This window comes from Phaseolus vulgaris, chromosome 8 (assembly GCF_000499845.2).
Source record: "Phaseolus vulgaris cultivar G19833 chromosome 8, P. vulgaris v2.0, whole genome shotgun sequence".
Classification (NCBI taxonomy): Eukaryota; Viridiplantae; Streptophyta; class Magnoliopsida; order Fabales; family Fabaceae; genus Phaseolus; species Phaseolus vulgaris.
The window spans coordinates 54002187-54023609 of record NC_023752.2 but is presented as its reverse complement, the minus strand read 5'-3'; the positions used below and the strand labels follow the sequence as shown (position 1 = coordinate 54023609).

The 21423-nt window shown below is 33.4% G+C and overlaps 3 protein-coding genes across 3 annotated transcripts; 1 reads left to right on the top strand and 2 right to left on the bottom strand.

Moving 5' to 3' along the window:
* Positions 1–1135: 1135 nt before the first annotated feature.
* Positions 1136–2002, bottom strand: LOC137825355 (uncharacterized). Its single transcript, XM_068631027.1, has one exon. The coding sequence runs from the start codon at positions 2000–2002 to the stop codon at positions 1136–1138; it is 867 nt and encodes a 288-aa protein (XP_068487128.1).
* A 7800-nt stretch (positions 2003–9802) lies between these two features.
* On the top strand, positions 9803–14526 carry LOC137824110 (BTB/POZ domain and ankyrin repeat-containing protein NPR1-like). Its single transcript, XM_068629567.1, has 4 exons — positions 9803–11099; positions 11814–12567; positions 13125–13319; positions 13978–14526. Exons 1-4 carry the CDS (start codon positions 10554–10556, stop codon positions 14247–14249), a joined length of 1767 nt encoding a protein of 588 aa, XP_068485668.1. The 5' UTR covers positions 9803–10553; the 3' UTR covers positions 14250–14526.
* A 1995-nt stretch (positions 14527–16521) lies between these two features.
* On the bottom strand, positions 16522–19057 carry LOC137827173 (phytoene synthase 2, chloroplastic-like). The gene is made up of 5 exons (XM_068633397.1): positions 18488–19057; positions 18245–18295; positions 17983–18155; positions 17379–17614; positions 16522–17032 (listed from the first exon to the last, which is right to left on the bottom strand). The coding sequence occupies exons 1-5, from the start codon at positions 18852–18854 to the stop codon at positions 16660–16662; spliced, it is 1200 nt and encodes a 399-aa protein (XP_068489498.1). The 5' UTR covers positions 18855–19057; the 3' UTR covers positions 16522–16659.
* Between the last annotated feature and the right edge of the window lie 2366 nt (positions 19058–21423).

The window sequence follows — 21423 nt, the reverse complement described above, 5'->3', positions numbered from 1 at the left end:
AGTATGTGTTAGCACCATAAACACCTGCAAAGCTAAAACTTTTATCCTGCAGGAGACAAGTTACAGAGATAAATTGATCATTAACCAAGAAATTTTGGACAAGATTAGGAATCGACAAACACCAAAGCTTAGCAACTTTATTAACAATAGGAGACGTAGCCACCAAATGCATATTAACAGATTTGAAAAGGACGTCGAAAGCATTAGTGTACGGCATCATGGGTTCAACAAGAAAAACCAGGAAAGGTTTATGTAGTTTAAGTAAACTAAGCAACATCTCCACAGTTTTGTGGTTTCCCAATCCTCTGACATTCCAAAAAAATGAAGAGACCTTCATTGCGACGTTGTAGAGAGAACTGCCTTAGGAGTTTTCCTGGATTTACTAGTCCCCTTAGGTGGTCTCCATGGTTTTCTTTTAGTGTGAATTGTTTCTTCCTCATTATCATTGTCGTCCTCCTCCATCTCATTAGAGTCAGCCCAAAATTTTGAAACAACCTGATTTTCAATATGATCAAAATTAATTCCAACAATGGTAGGCGGAATATTTGACGCTCCAATATGAGAATCACCTCCCACATCTGTAGTTTCCAAACCATCAAGAGAGGAAAAGTGATTTTTGAAGGACCAACGATATTGCTTTAACATCCCCAATATATTTAGCCTTCCGAGGGGAGGTATGAGGCAACTGAGATGGTACAATCACAATAGCAGAGACCTCCACATTAGGATTATTATCTGCGTGTGATTTAGCCCTCCGAGGAGAGGTAGTACGCAACGGAGATGGTACAATCACAGGAGCAGAGGCCTCCACATGATGATCATCAATAAGAGTCGTTGAATGTGACTCTGAGTCCTTAGCTTGAATAACAACAAGTGAATCCAAAGTGGGAGTGGACAACTCCTGCTTGGGTGAGGACCTATCATGATCTGAAGCATCCTCAAGAGGAGGCATATCTGCAAAATCATCCTCCCCTCCATCTGTTTTATCAGCAAGGTGACCCAAGGGTGACCCTACATTAACCCCACTAGTAGCAACAACTTTCAAATTATCCATGGGACCTTCTAAGAGCTTCGTCTGCAGATCTTTTTTCTGATATACTTTACGTTGGGTTGGAATCGTGGTCCTCCCTTGTTCCTATTCATCAGAAGGTGTCTTCTGAGAAGGTTTATGTTGAGGCCCAGGAACACGACCTTGGTCATGGATCACCCGGCACTGAGCAAGCTCGTGCCCAATCATCTTACAATGAGAGCAAAATGGAGGGAGCCATTCATATTCCACGCCAGCTACAAAAGCAAAGTCTGGACGTTCAACCAAGAGGTGATCAGGAAGAGGGGACAACAGATCAATATCCATCAGCACTCTAGCAAACATACCCCTATTCTTTCTCATAGTATGCTCATCCAAAGACAAAAGAGTACCAAGGCCTCTGACGATGAAAAATATTGTCCTTGGTTTCCAATACTCCAAAGGCAAATGGTAAATTCTAACCCAAGTTTGAGCTTTGGTACTCCTCATGGTAGCTGGGACAAAGTCTTTTGTCCAGGCAAACAGTCTCAATAAACCAGGAGATAACTTCAGGGAACCCATCCCGAGGGCCCATCGCATGTCTTCTATAGAAGCGAACTCAAACTCATAGAAACCCTTTCCAAGAGGAATTGCTTTCCATGGTCCAAGAGCTTTCCACACCGGCTGCAACTTTTTAGTTAAATCCAGGTGTGTGAGAGGTTTATCCCCCTTAGATAGAATAACCCGACCATGGAGATGGGTTTTGTAATCCTCAAGACCAGCCAAGTAATATGCCTCATCAATCCGGACAACAATCATGTCACCCTTAATACAAGGGGTAGGTAGCTGGGATAAAGGAATGTCACATGTATTTCCCAAAGCTTGAGCAAAAGTCTTCCTTTGACTGGACATAGAATATACTTTATTATCAGGACATACTTTTCGATCCATCAAACAAGTCCATGGAATGAGGAAACCCGCAGAGCCCTCCGCCATTTTAAAAGGCTAACAAGTCCGGACCTGTAGTAGGAAACCCTAAAACCCCCAAATCTTCAATTTAGGGTTTCGGTTTCGTTAATTTACGTAACCTGGACCTGCTTCTATTTGGGTTCGTCGCCGTCTTTCTCGCAGTACTTGCTTCGCTGTCGCCTCACCGTAGCGTTCTTTCCTTGAGGAAGACGGCGGTGGAGGTCGCGTCGCGGTGGAGGTCGTGTCGCAGTGGAGGTCGCGTCTTCGCAGTACTTGCTTCGCTGTCGCCTCACCGTAGCGTTCTTTCCTTGAGGAAGACGGCGGTGGAGGTCGCGTCGCGGTGGAGGTCACGTCGCGGTGGAGGTCACGTTGCGGTGCAAGACGTGTCACGGTGACGATTCGCAACGGTGACGGCGGTGGAGGTCGCGTCGCGGTGGAGGTTGCGACGTCGCAATGGAGGTCGCGTCGCGGTGGAGGTCGCGTCGCGGTGGAGGTCACGTCGCGGTGGAGGTCACGTTGCGGTGCAAGACGTGTCACGGTGACGATTCGCAACGGTGATTCGCGGTGGAGGATGAAATCGAAGTGCTGCTGGACTAATCTCGCTAGAGGAGAATATTCAAAAAATTGTTACAAGGTGAACTTTAAGTCTAACTCAACCTCTTTTCATTATATATATATATATATATATATATATATATACTTGGCTATATTTATTTATTTAGTTATGAGCGTGTTATTTTATATGTTATTTGATAAATAAAGTTTTCTTATTTGATTATGAAAAATAGAAAAGGAAAAAATATATATTATAAAAAATTAAATGTTTCTAATAAAAAACTATAAGAGTAAAGTAATTTAAAGATTTTGGTCAGGTTTATCCTCTTATTTGGAGGCCATGCCTCACATCCTTTTTTCCTCTCACGTCAGTACCGAATAAGATAATGGGTGAAGGTAATGTTTTTTTTTTCAATCTTCTTTGTAATTATATTTCGGTTTTTACCCTTTGAATCGTAGGTACATTTTAATAATTATTAAAAAATGTTTTCAAGGTAAGTATTTATATATTTATTAGGGAAGCGATTAAGTAACAGTTAAAGAGTATTAATTTTTTTTTTTATGTTATTTTTTATTTTTCACTTGACTCTAGGACTATTTTTCTATCTAAAATTTTTGAATTACATAATCGTATAAACAATTAAATTAAAGTTGTTTGAACCAATAGTTTAGATAGTTTAAAAATAAAATAGTTAGTATTTATTTCTTGTTTTCAAGTAAATGTTATATCAGCGTTATTTTTAAACCCTTCTCTCAATAACAATATTTTTTAAGTGAATTTTATTTATTCAATATAGTTTTTAAATGTTATATAGAGAGTAAATATGTATAACTTATATTTTATTGCAACGATAAATAATTTTTCATTAAAGTCATGGAAGATTAAAAATAAATTTTGTGTGAATAAAATTTGAAAGTTATTAATTTTTATCACTAAACAAAAGCATGAGATTGTTAATATATTTAATTTTCTATTTTAAATTATTGGGCTTTGTTTGTTTGGTCCAACTTTTCTTTTTATGTTTCTGCTAGATCTTAATCTTTTTCTTATATATACACCATATATTTTACTCTCTAATATACAAGTGAATAAAGTTTCTTTTATATTTATTTTTCTCTACAATTAGATTCATCAAAACCTCTCTTTCTTCACTACGATTACGTACGCTACGTTAAAGCATCACATCAGACAAGGAATATTCATCTTCATTTACTGGTATCAGAGCTCTTCGAATGAAGAGTTCTGCTGCGCTTCTCTCTGATTTTTATTTCCCTCTTTGCTGTTCTTGGTTGTTTTTTTTTTTTTTCTGTTCTCTTTCAAAATCTTGATTGGTTTTAAAAATCTTTTAGGCAATGTTTAATGAAAACCCTAGTCTTCAAAGTTTTCTTTTACTAGAAAAGTCTGCACTTTTTGTAATCGTCATTAAAAGCATGGGTTCCCTCCTGGCTACAAATTCACCAATTGGACATCCCAAGCCAATAATATGATTACTACTGACACTTTTTCTGAGCTTTTTCCTAAAGAATAGGATGTAGAGGGGATTCAACTTACATCACAACAGTGCCAATTCCTTACCAACATTTTGCGTCAGCAAAACCTTGAGGATCCTGCCTCTCACACTCAAATTAATCAAGTCGGCAACATCTCTACGGATGAAATCCCCAATACTGAGCAACATTCTTCAACAGGTAAGTTTCTCTCTTCACTATCTTCTATAAAAGAATCTTGGATTATTGATTCTGGTGCCACTGATCATGTTTGTCACAATTTGAACGTTTTTACTACTTATACTAAAATTAAACCTGTCTTAATTAGTCTTCCAAATGACCAAACTGTTTATGCCACATATTCTAGTTTAGTACGTTTTTCTGATCAGTTTTATTTGTCTGATGTGTTATACGTGCCTCATTTTCAATTAAACTTAATACTTGTTTCTAAACTCACACACCAACTTAAATGCACTTTAACTTTCACTTCAACCCACTGCATTATACAAGACAATCTCACTCAAGAGAGGATTGGTACAGTTAAAGCCACTGCTGGCTTGTATCTTGTCACTACCTTGCCTGCTTCTAGTCAATCTAAACCGCATTGTTTTGCTCCTTTTATTAATTGTAATATCACAGACAAAACACTATGGCATTATAGACTAGGACACCCTTCACATGAAAGATTACATGTCTTAAGCAAACAATACTCTTTTATTACTGTTGATACTCATCATGTATGTGACACTTGTAGTCGTGCAAAACAGATAAAACTTCCTTTCACTTTAAGTAATACTGTTACCTCTGCTATTTTTGATCTTGTACACTTTGATATTTGGGGACCATGTTCCATAATTTCTATGCAAGGTTTTCGTTATTTCTTGACTATTGTTGATGATTACTCGCGTTATACTTGGGTTATTCTGTTGCATAACAATTCTGAAGTGCGTCAGCACATCATTAACTTCACTGTTTTCGTTCAAAATCATTTCAAAACTAATATCAAAACGATTCGTACTGACAATGGTGTTGAGTTTGCTATGTCAAATTTTTATGCTTCAAAGGGAATTATACATCAAAAATCTTGTGTTGAAACACCACAACAAAATGGCATTGTAGAACGTAAACATCAACACATACTAAATGTAACCCGGGCTTTACTTTTTCAAGAAAATCTTCCTCCTATTTTTTGGGAATTTGCTGTAAATCATGTTGTTTTCTTAATAAATGCTATTCCTACTCCATTACTTGATAACATCACTCCTCATGAAAAGTTGTTTGGAAAACCATATGACATTTCCTTTCTAAAAGTGTTTGGTTGTCTTTGTTAGGCTAGTACCATTACTGCACATAGGAAAAAATTAGATGATAGATCTATCAAAGGTATTTTTCTTGGCTTCCCGCAAAATACAAAAGGTTATATTATCTTAAATTTAAAGTTTCATAGCATAGAGATATCAAGACATGTAATCTTTCATGAAAACCACTTTCCATATAAATTGGACAGTGGCTTGCCTAAGGACCCTAACACTTTATCTCTCCCTATTTCTAATGCATATAATTCTGCTTTTGATTTTTTTTCTGATACTGCACCTCCTGTCGAGCCATGTGCCTCTACTCCTGCACCCAATACTGTTCCTCCACCAGCCTCATTATCCTATGATCTTCCAACAAATAGTGCCTCTGCTCCTGCATCCAACATTGCACCTCCATCAGAATTATCACCGCCTGCATCTCCAGGAAGCATCTCACCCCAATTTCCAAGAAGATCAGCTCGTCCTCACCGACAACCTGCCTATCTTGCAGATTTCCACACTGCAACCAACACTGTAAGTAGTAGATATCCTATTCATAATTACTTGTCTTACAATTCCTTATCTTCCAATTTTAGAAATGTTATTTCCTCTATCAATTGTCATCCTGAACCTCGGACATATAACGAAGCCTCCAAACATGCTTCTTGGCAATCTGCCATGCAAGATGAGCTTCAAGCTCTTGCTGCTAACAATACTTGGCAACTTACCCCTCTCCCTCCAGGAAAGAAAACTATTGGTTGTAAATGGGTATATAAAATCAAATACCATTCTGATGGCACTGTTGAGCGCCACAAAGCTAGAGTTGTTGTCAAAGGGTTTACCCAACTTGAAGGACTTGATTTCTTAGACACTTTTGCACTTGTTGCTAAACTCACTACCCTCCGCCTTCTGCTTGCTATTGCCACTACCAAAAATTGGATTTTAAAACAACTTGATGTCAATAATGCATTTCTTCATGGTGATCTCCATGAAGAGATATACATGACCCCCCCACCTGGCCTCTCTCTTCCTTCTCCCCAGCATGTTTGCAAGCTTCAACGGTCTTTGTATGGCCTTCGTCAAGCTGGTCGCCAATGGTGCGCCAAACTTTCTACTTTTCTTTTATCAAATAATTACTCTATTTCTGTTGCTGATCACTCTCTTTTTCTTAAATATAATAATGATAAACTCACTGTTATTCTTGTTTATGTTGATGACTTGCTCTTAACTGGTGATGACACGGAGGAAATCAATACAATTACTGCATCCCTTCACCATCACTTCAAGATAAAAAATTTAGGTAATCTCACTTACTTTTTGGGACTGGAAATTGCTCGCAACAGTACTGGTCTTCATTTAAGTCAACGCAAGTATACTCTTGATCTCCTTCAAGAAACTGGCATGCTTGACTCTGCACCTGTGGCCACTCCTATGACTCACACCTCCCGTCTCTCTCCCGACCAAGGCTCACCTCTCGATGTTGATGCCACTTCTCAATACAGAAGACTCCTTGGACGTCTAATTTACTTAACCAACACGCGACCAAACATCGCCTTCGCTGTCCACAATTTAAGCCAATTCATATCTGCACCCACAACTCATCATTAGCAAGTTGTCTCACGTCTTTTGCGTTACCTCAAGGGCACCCCTGGTGAAGGACTATATTTTTCTCACACTAGTTCACTTCACCTTTGTGGTTTTAGTGACTCTGACTGGGCAACATGTCCTACCACACGCAAATCTGTCACTGGATATCCCATCTACTTAGGAGACTCCCTAATATCATGGAAATCAAAGAAGTAGTCAACTATCTCCCGCAGCTCCTCTGAAGCCGAGTATAGAGCCCTTGCCACCACCACATGTGAGTTACAATGGTTGTCTTACCTCCTTCAAGATTTACATCTTCCTCTCTCCCAGCCTGCAACCCTGTACTGCGACAACAAATCTGCCCTTCAAATAGCTTCCAATCAAGTTTTTCATGAACGAACCAAGCATATCGAAATTGATTGCCACCTAGTTCGTGAAAAACTTAACTCTGGTCTCCTCAAACTACTACCCATTACTTCTGCAATGCAAGTTGCTGACATATTCACCAAGCCCCTTGCTTCCGCACAATTCTCTACTCTCAAATCCAAGCTGGGCCTGACAAATATCTACTCCCCAGCTTGAGGGGTGTTAATATATTTAATTTTCTATTTTAAATTATTGGGCTTTGTTTGTTTGACCCAACTTTTCTTTTTCTGTTTCAGCTAAGTCTTAATCTTTTTCTTATATATACACCATGTATTTTACTCTCTAATAATATACAAGTGAATAAAAGTTTCTTTTATATTTATTTTTCTCTACAATTAAGATTCATCAAAACCTCTCTTTCTTCGTTACGATTACGTGCGATTACGTACGCTACGTTAAAGTATCAGACAAGGAATATTCATCTTCATTTATTATAATAGATAGATATATTAAACGGTTTACTACATGTTATTTTGGTATATGTAATATATAAATGATGCCAATAAAATATAAATATTAATAAATGACCATATGACATCAATCGTTAATAGATTCTTAGTGTCAAACTTATACACCAATTAACTTATATATCAATCATTAATGTTGTTTCCACATGAATATGGTTGAATTTATTACAATAACAAAAAATTAATTAATCTATTTCTTATTAACATATTATATAACTTTTAAAAATCTGTTAAAAATCATGCTCACGAAAGTGAAAAGAAAGGATTACAATATAAAAAATTAAAATTAATCTTCTTTAATTATATCAAAACTTATCATGAAAAACAGATATTAATAATTATTAAAATGTGTCTAAAAATACTCTAGAAATAAATAATAATAATAATAATAATAATAATAATAATAATAATAATAATAATAATCTACAAGGAACAAGTTTTTAAGTGTGTAGTAGAGAAACAGTGATGGCAAAGTAGAAACAGAACCATTACTGAACAAAAAGTTATAAAATAATCATCAAAATGCAAAATCTAAAAAACATGTAGATAGAAATAACCATCGATACAAAATTTGAAAAACAAATTCAATTTTGAAGGTAAGATAAGAACATATTTAAATAAAAAATAAATAAAACTTGAAAAGAAAATTGAAACTTGTACATCTTGTAGCAATTGCAGATAAAAGAGATACAAGATGCAGAAGGAAAATAATCATGAAGGTATAATATCTAAGAAAATCTAATTTGAATCCATATTATTATATTTTTTGACAACCAAAATTTATAATTAGATTAATTTTGTAAGATGAAATGTAAATAAAAGAAAGAAAATGTTAGATGAACAGCCTCTTAGATAATATATATCATACCATTTAATAACAAATGTGATATTATATTTTCTTATTTTTTAAGTGAAATATAATGTAGCTGTTTCAGATTATAAGTCATAACTAAATTTATATATATATTTTTAATAAAACATTAACATAATGTTAATTTTTATTTAATACAAAATTTTAATTTAATTTGCAAATCTAATATGTTCCATAAGAAAAAATCTTACACAACTTTATTTATAATAAAAAAAAATTGAATTAAAACTAATTAAAGTCGTATTTGATTCATATAATTTCCCCTTCTACATTCAAATTTTGACAAATTTAAAGTTGTGTTTACTTACACATTTTTTTCATATAAAATTATATCATGCATGGTTTATCCATATAAATAATTTTTTATTTAAATGAGAAAAAAACTTACACAACTTTATTTGAAATAAAAAAATTTGAATTAAAACTAATTAAAGTCGTATTAAAGTTGTGTTATACTTACACACTTTTTCATGATAAAATTATATCATGCATGGTTTATCCATATAAATAATTTTTTAAACCCTTAAAATTATACCATATTACTTAAAAAAAAACCTTTTTCTTTTGTTTCTACAATTTCACACTCCGAACACGAATACAGACAAAGAGCATCATTCACAGAAGAGACAAAAAGAAAGATAAAATGCTGTTAATGTTCTTCCCAATCCTTAATTATTGATATTTTAATATTTTCTTTTTATCCCAAAACATTTTTAAAAATTTAAGTCTAATTAGTCTTTTTTTTCAATTATAATCTTATTTAATATCCTATAAAAAGTGACAGACATCAAAATCAAATTAGTAGAATTGAATAAGAACATCCAAATATTAGAAGGAAATATATTTTTTGTTAGAGTTAGAGCTATAATATGTCTAATAAAATATTTCTAAATGTCACTATAAATTATTAAAATAAAACTTCAAAACTTATAGAAAATATGAACTAAAATAGTTATGAAATCTAAATTTTGTCGTTTTTAGAAGGAACAAGAGGGCAAAGTCATTCACTGTGTGCTTAGAAAATAATCTTCCTATAACTTTTTTAAAAATAAAATATTATATTATAATAAAATAATAATTTAAAAATTATGCTGATAAAACGTGTTTATTTACAGGGTTAAAAAAGAGGAGAGAGAATAAGAAAAAGAAAAATTGAAAGACAGAAAAATCTAACAACGTGGTAGTTCCTGTTTTCTTTCTCTTTATAGGAAAACAGGGATTCTCGGTTACCGAGCATCTCTCTGTTGTTTTCCCTATCTTCTCTTTCCATTTCTTGGTCAACCTTTGGTTCATTGCTTCACTTTTTCTTTCCCTTCCAAGTCTTCCCTTCTTAGGTTCAAGGGACTTTGAAACCCTTCAGTATTCTTCATGTCAAACTAGGCATGTTCTTTACTTTTTTGTTTCTTTGCAGCGTTTTGAATCCTCTTCCAAGAGTCTCTTGTACAAGGTTTTGATTCTGGTTCATTCTCTCAAGCTGCTGTTCAGTTCATCTTCACTATTAACTCTAAGGGTCACCCTCTGTAATATTTATTCTTCTTTGCCTCTTCATAGCTCTTTCCGTACAAGTTAACTGCTAAAATTACAAACTTTTTCGTCCTCATGCCTCAATCTATTTGATGGGTCGTCCCCAGATGAAGAAATCAACTCACTTTAGGCTCTCTGGGAATCTCAGTTTTGTTGCTTGACTTGCAAGTGACTTTGGTGCTGTGGTTGGGGAAACAGTGCCTTTGTGGAGTTTTGCTTATTTGGGATTGGTCTGTTTAGCTATATAATATGTTGGCTAGCTTTTCAATTGAGATGGGTACTTGAAGGGGTTTGGTTTCTTCTTTTGGTTCTAAATTAAGTAAACCAGTTGTTTGACTCAATTGGAACCTACGGTATTTGGGGTCATGGACAACTCAAATGATTCATCATCATCCTTGACTTTTGTATCATCTCAACTTTCACATGGTTCTAGTAATCACAACGTGTCTTCCTTTACCAGCAATGAGCATGGGGCAAATATTGAAATTTTGACTCTGAATAAGCTCAGTGGAAGCCTTGAGAAGTTACTGATTGATGCTGAGTATGACTATAGTGATGCTGAGATTGTCGTTGAAGACATATCTGTGGGTGTTCATCGCTGTATATTGGCCTCGCGTAGTCCTTTTTTTCATGAACTTTTTAAGAAAGGAACGGATGGATCAGGGAAGGAAGGAAAACCAAGGTATCTCATGTCAGAATTGGTGCCTTATGGCGCAGTTGGATATGAAGCTTTCCAAGTTTTCTTGTACTATTTGTACACTGGAAGGCTAAAAGATTCACCAACAGAAGTGACAACATGTGTTGGTGAAACATGTATCCATGATGCATGTCGCCCTGCTATCGATTATGCGTTGGAGCTGATGTATGCTTCTGCCGCGTTTCTGATGAAAGAGCTGGTTTTACTTTTTCAGGTATATTGTGTTTTAGGTTGTGTATTTCCTCATTTCTAGTTCTTTTTCCTTTTCATTGCTAATTTTTCCACAAATGAGATGAAAAACGTGACATATTTGGAGCAATTCAACTAATCATTCTGGGCTGAAAAACTCAAAACCAGATAAAGTACTCCAAAGTTCACCTATTTCATCAGACAAACAGCAGATAAACATTATAGCTTTTGCAGGTTTTGGAAATTGTTTCCAAATTTACACTCTTATCTGTAGGAATGTGTTCAACACTTTATCTATTTTCCCAGCGAACAAATTTTGAAATAGATTTACACCTAGCCCACATGCATACTTTTGACTCCTCTGAGTACTTTTGTCCACTAAGGTTTTCTGATTTTAGTAATGTATCAATGATAACATGTCTTCCAAGTTCCATTTTATCCTATTTTTCTGCTGTAGCTTTTATGTTCTCACACATTTCTTAAAGAAGATATTTAGTGATCCTATATCAACCACTTAACAACTCAATAAATTAATATTTTAATATTTTAATTTTATTTTTTAATCATATGTATTATTATAATAAATTGTCAAATGAATGTTTTTCCTGTTTCATGGTGTCAAATTATTAAAATATTATACACTTTTTATTAGTTGTATATTTCTCTTTTACTGACAAGAAAAAGTCAGCTTCGGCTTCTGCTTAACAAATATAATGTAAATGTCTCTTCATTGATGCAGCGGCAACTGCTAAACTTTGTTGATAAGGCTCTTGTGGAAGATGTGATTCCTATTCTTATGGCTGCTTTCAACTGCCAACTAGAGCAGCTTCTCTCTCGGTGCATTCACAAAGTAGCAAGCTCTGACTTTGACAGCATATCTTTGGAAAAAGAGCTCCCTCATGAAGTTGTGACTGAAATCAAATCGTGCCGTCTCTCATTTCAGCCAGAATCCGCAGCTGATGCAATGGAAGTGGAGCCTTTGAGTGAAAAGAGTATCATGAGAATCCATAAAGCATTGGACTCTGATGATGTTGAGCTACTGAAGCTTCTTCTAAATGAGTCAAGGGTCACCCTAGATGATGCATATGCCCTGCACTATGCCTGTGCCTATAGTGATTCTAAGGTTATTCAAGAACTTCTTGGTCTAGGTATGGCTGATATTCTTCGTAGAAATTCTCGAGGATACACGGTTCTTCATGTGGCTGCAAGGCGAAAGGATCCATCCATTTTGGTAGCACTGCTGAATAAAGGGGCATGTGCAACAGATACCACTCCAGATGGTCAAACGGCTCTTTCAATTTGTCAGAGGTTGACAAGACGCAAGGATTATCATGAGAAAACAGTGAAGTGTAAGGAATCTAACAAGGACAGGCTCTGTGTTGATGTCCTGGAGAGGGAGATGAGAAGAAGTTCTATGACTGTGAGTATGTCTGTTTCATCCCAGTTAACAGCTGATGATTTGCACATAAGACTGGATTACCTTGAAAATAGAGGTATGGCTTTCACTTTTCTTGGTCACTTTGTTTCCATCAATATTGGGTCTGTGAGTTGGAAGTTTGAAAGGATAAAAATCAGAATTTGTTTTCTGCTGTTCATAAAAATACATATATTGGTATACAAATAGGGAGTTATAGATTCTAATGAGAGTACCTCAAATAGGGAGTTATGGAGAAACAAGGAAATGAAGACCTTGAATAAAGATCTGTGCATAATCAAATAAAATATTCCTTCTAATTACATTAATCACAGTAACTACTTGATTACTAATACATGGCTATGCCAACAAGTTTTTAAGTAATGATACGTTCACAATCATACATCAAATTACAATTAAAAATCAATAAAATTATTGAAAATAGTGTCACAGTTGTAAAATGGTGAGAAGTAACATGTTCCTAAGTTGTCACTGAACATTTTCATTAATAATTTGACATTTTACTTTTACTTTAGGTCTATGCATGCATTAGAATCACAGCAAAATAATATTTGCACGATGCTTTTCAATTCGGAAGCATGAGAACATGAAATTAACAAGCTCCATATGTTGCAGTTACATTTGCTCGGTTGTTGTATCCTGCTGAGGCTAAGGTAGCCATTGAGAATGCTGAGGCAGATTCGTCATCACTGCACGCAAACGCATCAGCTTTGGAGGGCGCAAATGGAAATCTAAAAGTTGATCTAAATGAATCTCCCTCTGCTCGAACCAGAAAACTTCAGTTAAGATTGCATGCCCTTATGAAAACAGGTATGTCCTAAGACAATTTTGAAATGGCTTCCTATAATGATTATGCATGATTGTGGAATATGGACAACACTTGTTCTATTATTAACACCAACTCAAGCTTGCATGGCCTTGGTCGAAACTTGCCAAAATTTTGAAACTATCACAAGTACGTAATACTAACAAAAATAAATAAATAGAAGTTACAACTTAAACTGAAGGAATGTAGTATAAAAACAGTTCATCACTTGTAGCATGACTAGTTTTAATTAGTACATCAATCATGAAAGTGCTGGACTTCAAGTTAGTTTATGTAGAAATGGAAAGTTAAGAAACCTACAAGTGAGAAAGATACACAATCTTATTATCTTAAGTTGTTGGGTTGAAGGTAATATCATTTTTCTTGTGTGTTGGTTTGTCATCAACTGGTGTAGATCTCTTCAATGTTCACCCCTCAAATTGTGATAACAAAGGTCATGAACTTTTTTAAGAACATGCTGAAACAGAATATTGTATCTCATAATCCAAGCAGACAATATCATAATGTGACAAACAAGTTGTTAAGCAGAATTCATTTTTCTTTTGTTCTTATGATGAAGTTCAATGTGCAATTGTAGCACTTCATAAGTAACCCAGATGAAAATGAACTTAATGCAACTAACTAACACACAATTTTGTACAGTTGAGAATGGTAGGCGCTTCTTTCCCCATTGTTCTGAAGTGCTTGATAAGTTTCTGGAAGATGATATGCCAGATGTGTTCTTCCTAGAAAAGGGCAGTGAAGAAGAGCAGAGAATGAAGAAAGCACGGTTCATGGAACTTAAAGATGATGTGCAGAAAGCATTTCACAAAGATATGGCTGAAAATAACCATACAGCTTTTTCATCTTCAGTGTCCTCCTCATCATCTTCTACTCGGAGGGAAAGTCTTAACCACAGAGTGAGGAAAAAATGAACTCCATGTTCTGCTAGAGTAGAGTGTTGCAACTTCCAAGTATAAGAAGAAGCTGTGGAATATTTAGTAAATAAGATGTTCTGTTGAATTAGAGGGTTTTGCCAATGAACATGCACATTTTTACTAGCTTCATTTTATTTCTTATAGTTGTTGGACCAGATGAAGAAAAAAGGAACAACTATTGGCTTGTAGTATATTTCACCTTTTCCAAAAAATCAAAAGTACTTGTAAAATCTTACATTGATATCCAATTAGAGATTGTCATGCAATTTGAAAATTTTACTTGTACAGTAATTATTTTAAAACTTATACAGAAAACTGTTTAATCTCATTTTTATTGATTATCTTTTTTAATTGTAAGATTATTATCCTGAAACTTTTTATTTCTATTAGATTTTTTAATTGTTTTTTTACCGAAACATGTTTAATTATTTCAATTCAGAAATTGTAAATATTATGAATTTTCTCTTTCTCATGAAAATTGAAGAATTTAAGAGTTTAATTTTATAAACTAAAATTTTACTGCTATTATTCTCGCCACATATTAAATATTTAGATATAATTTGAAAAAAAAAACATATAATTACAAATAAATTTAATGCTAGTAATTAAATTAATATTTTTTAATAAATATGAATTAAACATACTTGTCTTATATTTAGTATGGAGAGAAAAAAATCTTGCAACTTTATTTACTAAAAGCATATAAAAAACAAGGTAATGGATTTTTCTTAGAAAATGTTTTTTTTTTTACATTGACTTGACAGAGAAATATGATGTTACATGTCAAATTATATATTTTTTTCTTCTTGTTGTCAAGAACACGTGAGAAGAGATTATGTTATGATTGTTGTTAGAGACATTCTTCCTAAACTAATTATATATTAATGGATTCCAGCAAAACTCGCAGTGAATGTCTCAAGCTTTTTTTTAAAAAAAAATCCCCTTATTTTAATCATCTGGGTCAAAGGATCTAAATTTCAAAAGGTCAAACACTTTCTCCATTTTTATTATATTATGGTCTCAGTTTCCTTTAAAAAAAATGAATGATCTAGAATATAAAAATGATTGCATTCCAAACTTTTTCCAAAATAAAAGGCTCAATTTATTTATTTATTTTAAATAAATGTCTTTTTATTATTCATATTGCTAATAGGCTAATGAGAAGAATAATGAAGGATTTTTACTTGTTGCACATCCATAATTTATATCTGCACTTACCATAACTTTTAAAATACCCGTGTTATCCTTGCTATTTTATTCGAAATGGTTCCTCCTTGGTTGAGAGTCTTGTCACTTTGCAGCTGTTCTTCATGGTGGTTCGAACTATAATATTGTGATAAACTTTGATGTTGGCGGTGCAGTTAGCAATCATGGAGGTGCAGGAAACAAAAACCATTGTTAAGTTGTTGGCTGAAAGCCCAACAGGGCCTAATTGGTAGAAAGCCCAACAGGGCCTAATTGGTAGAAAGCCCAATAAAAGTGTGTCCTATAATAGAAGGGTGTTTCTTCCTACACCCATCAATATCCGAAAATACAATGTTACTCTTTTTTTTTAAATAACTTCCGGATTAATCTTTCTAAAATCTTTCTGGATACTCCTTTCCAAAATTTATAAGTATGTTCCAGTAAACCTTTTTTTGAAAATTTCGGAAAGTATTTTTGAGAATAAGATTTTTGGAACATATATAATAGGTGTTTTCCAAAATAATTTTCTTAGAATGCATTCTGGAAAGAGCTTTCCATAATAAAATCGGATTAAATGAAACATTTTGACTTTTTACCCATTTAATGGGGTGCGGGAAGAACTTTGTTGAGTGCATGAAGAAACACCTATTATGTGGGATCCAGCACTTCAAAAATTTCATCAAACATCTCATGCAATGTAAAATTTACATTATAAAGTTCCCTTTTCAGAGTGAAAAAAAGGGTGTTGACTAATTTTTTTTTAAAATTATCTTCTGTCAGAAGTTTTATTGCAAATAATAATGCAAAATTATCTCCTGAGAAAAGTAGCTGTAATTTCTATTCAAAAACTATACTTTAGTCTCTTCATCAATGTATTTGTATATATAATTTTGATCATATTATATAAAGAAAAATTATATAAACTGATATTAAAATAAAGTGATTTATGTGTGTGGAGAGGGAAGGAAGAGAGAGACTATAAGAAGAGGAGCATGATGTCTTCCTTCATTCCCAAAATTACTTTGGTGAGTTTTCAAGATGAATACATACATTACATGTGTATATATATAACTGTATTGAAAACTTTGAAGAATGATCTCTGATATTTATGATGTATTAGGAATGGATTAAATGAATGGATTGCCACTGTTCTTGAATACATGTAGGTAACTTGAGATGTATAGAATTCTAACTAGGTATCACAAATTGTGACAGTTTTTAATTATCTCTTAACCATTTTGGTGAAGTTCTTCTGAGGGCCTAGAAATGAAAGACCATAGGCAACAGGCAGTGACAAGAGCTTCTTGGCTTTTCCTACATATGCCCTTTTTGTGAAGTTATTATAATCATTGGCTTCAATAGAATCTAATATTTGCCTATACAACAGCAGTGATGCCCACACTGGCCACCTGCTAGCTGAGTTTAGTTCTGCAACTCCTCTCTCTGCCTCATCAAAAAACATCCTTGCCCTCTTTATCTGTCCCTTCATGAATTTCCTCCATTTCTCTGTAACTTTACCTCTGAAAATGTCATCATCTGAAAGCCCAGCTTGTGCCAATTCATCCTGTGGAAGATATACTCTTCCTCTTCTAGCACTGCAATGACCAACAACAGGACCAAGTTAGACAACATGATTTGAATGGTAAGGACAATTAAAACTAGAGTTTAGCATACATAGTGTAAAAGTTTTTACATTGTCAACTTATTATACATGAGATTTGTGACAAGATCATGCAGAAAAATTCTACACTATTGGTGCATATATTATTTAAATGTTCTGTGGCATAGGCCTAGTTTTATTTTGCTTTTTAGTTATGTTGCTATTTTTTTTCATATCTTGGTAAGTTATGGTTAGATACCCTTTAGTGACAAGATGTTAAATTTAATTTCTTTTTTGTTTTTTGTTTAATTGCATGGCATGGAAGTCTCAAAAACACCTACTCTTCTCCGACATCTCTGAGTATGTTGGTAAGTTGATTTGCGATGCCTAGAGCCAATGCAGCATTATAAATGCTCTCTGTTGAAGCCTTTGTCTCTGGTGCTATCCCCATTACTGGCACACTCATAAGGCCTACTGTCCCAGCAACATAGTAGCAGTAAAGGTACAGCTCATCAAAGTTATCGTATCTTGACTTCCTAAGGTCCATCCTCATTCCTTCGACCATGTCCTTGAAGGGCTGTTTCAAAGACACAGTTCAATGTCATTAGGATCATCAGTTCTAGCACATTAGTTTCACAATTTTGTTTTGTCAGAATCAATTACTCCTCTATTTCATATAAGATGACCAATTTCGTTCTAGTATCTAATCCGAACATGTTAAAGGATAAAACTAAGATGTAATTGCATTCGAGTTTAAGTAAGGGTTCCATGCAGAATTGAAATTTCATCAGGGTACTCTTAAGTAATAAAGGTCTGCATTATAAATTACCAAACTAAAACTCTAACTTTGACTGAAGAATAACACAAAAAGTAGCTAAAAAACTTTATGTAAGTTTAGTCCAACAATTATGTAAAGCTCAATCTTTGATTCGGCATGTAAAGTACCTGAATATCAACTGGGTACTTTGAGACAGTATGTGAGAGGGCAGCATCATACATATCATAGGGTCGACCTTCAAAAACATCAGTTAATCGTTGCTCCCACCTGTCCAAGGCCCCAGGGGTGATGTGTGAAGAGTTTGGCCCATCCACTAGCTCATCAGTTCTTCTGCACCACACTGCAATGCACAATGAATTCTCAATCCAAAACAAATCTCACTGAAGAAGCTGAAAGTAGCAGTAAGTAATGTAATCTTATGACAGATACCATAAATTGCCCAAATGGCTTTTCGTCGCTCTGAAGTCATCAATTGTGTGCCTAGAAAATTACAGTTTTGAAGACAAGTCAATTAAACAATAAAATATACCAGCAGCAAATAAAATTCTAAAATCCATTGATCAACAACTATCATTAAAAGTTTGTAATGCAACAATTTCGTACAAAACGAGAACCAAAATTCATTTGAAGAAGAGAAAAGGGATGAAAGAAGGCTAAAAGAGTAACAAGCACCTAAGTAAAATGTCTTGGCATACTCAGCACAGACTTCACCACACCGATCATAAGCTACATTCAACAGATCCCCATTGGCGAAATCAGTTCCAACCTCTTTGTCCATATCTAGAGCAATGTTTGTACCCCTTCTGTTCTCTTTTACAAGAGCTGCCTGCTTCAGCACCACTTCATAGACCCTCTCCTCCGAGGATCTTGCAGTTTCAGCTGCCACTGCACCAGAAAAAGCAGAAACCCCACTAGAAAAACCGAGTCCTGAGAACCTCCTTTGGTTCCTTTCACCACTGCTACTCCTGCCTGCAAGGCTCACCAAGGAGTTGATGTTCTCTTTGGGTCCACAATTCACCCAAACAAGAACACCAGACATCTCAAGAGCAGGGAAACTTCCTTCCACTGCTTAGGGTGCAGCTTGAGAAGTAGCGAAGGAAGAAAATGAAAAACCTTTGTGAATGAAGTTTGGTTAGCAAAATGAGTAAGGTTGTTTGTTTTTTGAGGTTGTAACTAATTTTAGAAGCTGACCAAAGATATAGAAAAAGAAGTTGTGATTGTCATGAATCCCATAGCCTACACATGTCAAAATGTATGGACAGTGGCCTTGTAATCCTGAACGTGATCAACTTGGGATCAACTTCTTTGTCTTTAGTGCAACACCTTCATCTCTCTCACCCTCTATTTTTAAGCCAGAATTTTATTTTCTTTTACTGCATTATATTTTATAATAATAACCATCAAAAAGGGAAAAATTAATTTTGTATGAATTTAAAAAAATAAAATCATTATCCCATCTAAAGACCCAGTGTGTGGTCCAATGTTTTAGCTTCCTTGCTTTGTATTTCATGGCTGAAATGTCTTTCAAATTCTTTTCCTGTGCATTACTCTGACCACATTCAGAGCCACAGATTTTCGGTACGCTATTCATCACACATTCGAATTATGTCTTCATTCACATTTTATTTTTAAATTTTAAAACATTACATTTTTATCATTGAATTTTTCATTGATCTAATAAATATGAAATTATATATATAACAAAACGTAAGAAAAGCAAAGCAACCTTTTCTTAATCGATTTTTATGAAATGTTATCGTTTTTATTACATTTCACTTTTTTTTACTTTTCATTACTCTTTAACCATAAAAATATGTAGATAAACTAATTTTATATTAAAAATATAATTTAAATTTAACTCAAAAAATAGAATATGATAAGATCATTAAGATGAATAAATTATTTTTCTTGAAAAAAGAAAAGTATTATATAATAAGACAAACCAATGTTACAGAACTACTGAAATCAACACTAAAAAGATTTGATGGATACATCAGATATTCGGACATTTATATTTAAGTTGAAATTACTTTGAATCATTTTGGTTTTCAAGTTGGAAACATGAATATGAAGCTCAACGTGTATTTAGATTTTCGATTTAATAATAAAATTGACATAAAAAGTTGGTGTTGTGTCAATTATGTATTCAGGTAAGATTTTTTCAAGTATTTTTCTTGACCAATATTTAAGTAAAATTGTACACGTATAATTAATATCAAAATGACAATTAACAAACAAATTTGCAAGTATATCTAACACGTAGGTTTAGTGTTAAATCAGAATAAGATTTGCACTTACGTTGATGTGTTGATGTATATAGAAATATCACATATAACATTCTAATGAATTTTGCTAGGCAAATCGAAATCCTCTAACTTATGTGGTGAGAAAAGATGCTTAAAATTATTTCTATAAATACTCATAATATCTATTTATTTCTATAAATATCTTATTTTTCAATCTCTCCAATTTCATACAAAACTGGCTTGATCCGAGTTGAAACAATTGGTTAGTATCTGATTAAGAAATCAATCAGTTATTACTATAAACTTATGCAAAGAAACAACTCTTTCTATTTTTTTCTCTTTCAGTTATTTATTCCATGTGAAGTATGTGATTTGTGGTCTCACTTGTATGTAAAAACATTAAGACAAATTTAAAACATATATAACTTAATTTTTCATATACAAAATATGATGATTTTATAGATTAATTATCAAAATAATAAAAATTTAAAAAATTATCAAAATAAATAAATTGTGTTAATTTGTCATAATTATAATATTAAGAAGTCAGATGAAAGTGACAATAGTTTAATATATTTGAAATATAAATATATTTGAATTGAAGTTGTGTTTAGGATTTAGTGTCAACAACTTTAATATAATTAGAATAAGTTGTCTGACACAAGTTCAATATTATTTAAACATTATCACGACTTATCTATTTTAATAATTTAAAAAAATACTCATTTCAATAATTAATTTATAAAATTATCCTATATTATTAAAAAAAAACATATAACGGTTCTATTAAAATTATAAATATTTTTTAACAAAAAATAAATAAATATATATATATATATAATTATCCAAAACAATTATAAAGTAATTCATTAAGACCATGAATAAAACAATATTTAAAAAAAAAATTATATATATATATATATATATATAATTTTCCAAAGAAATTATCAACATGAATAAAACAATCATGCTACTCTTTCCTACCCAACCTTGATGCCAATTCAGATCCATGAAAGATGCTGCGAGGAATGTGACAAGTTTGGAAGTTTGTCACATTAACATAAACTCATCAAGCAACAAATATAAATATAGTGAACCTTAATTAACTATTCATTGCAACTTTAATTAAAAAAATTAGTACGTGTCTTTCTTGATGAATAATGCATGAGATATGTAATAAAAGGTGATTACTATTAGATTAATAACAAGTTTGGTTTCTATTCTTTTAGTTTAATCAGCGATTTAAGTGTGAAAATGTGTTTGAGAAGTATTTGGCCCGTGAATTTAAGAGAGATTGTCACTCTCAGAACTACGAAATGTTATTAAGCTTTGTTCATAGTTTGTAGAGAGTTATAATATAAA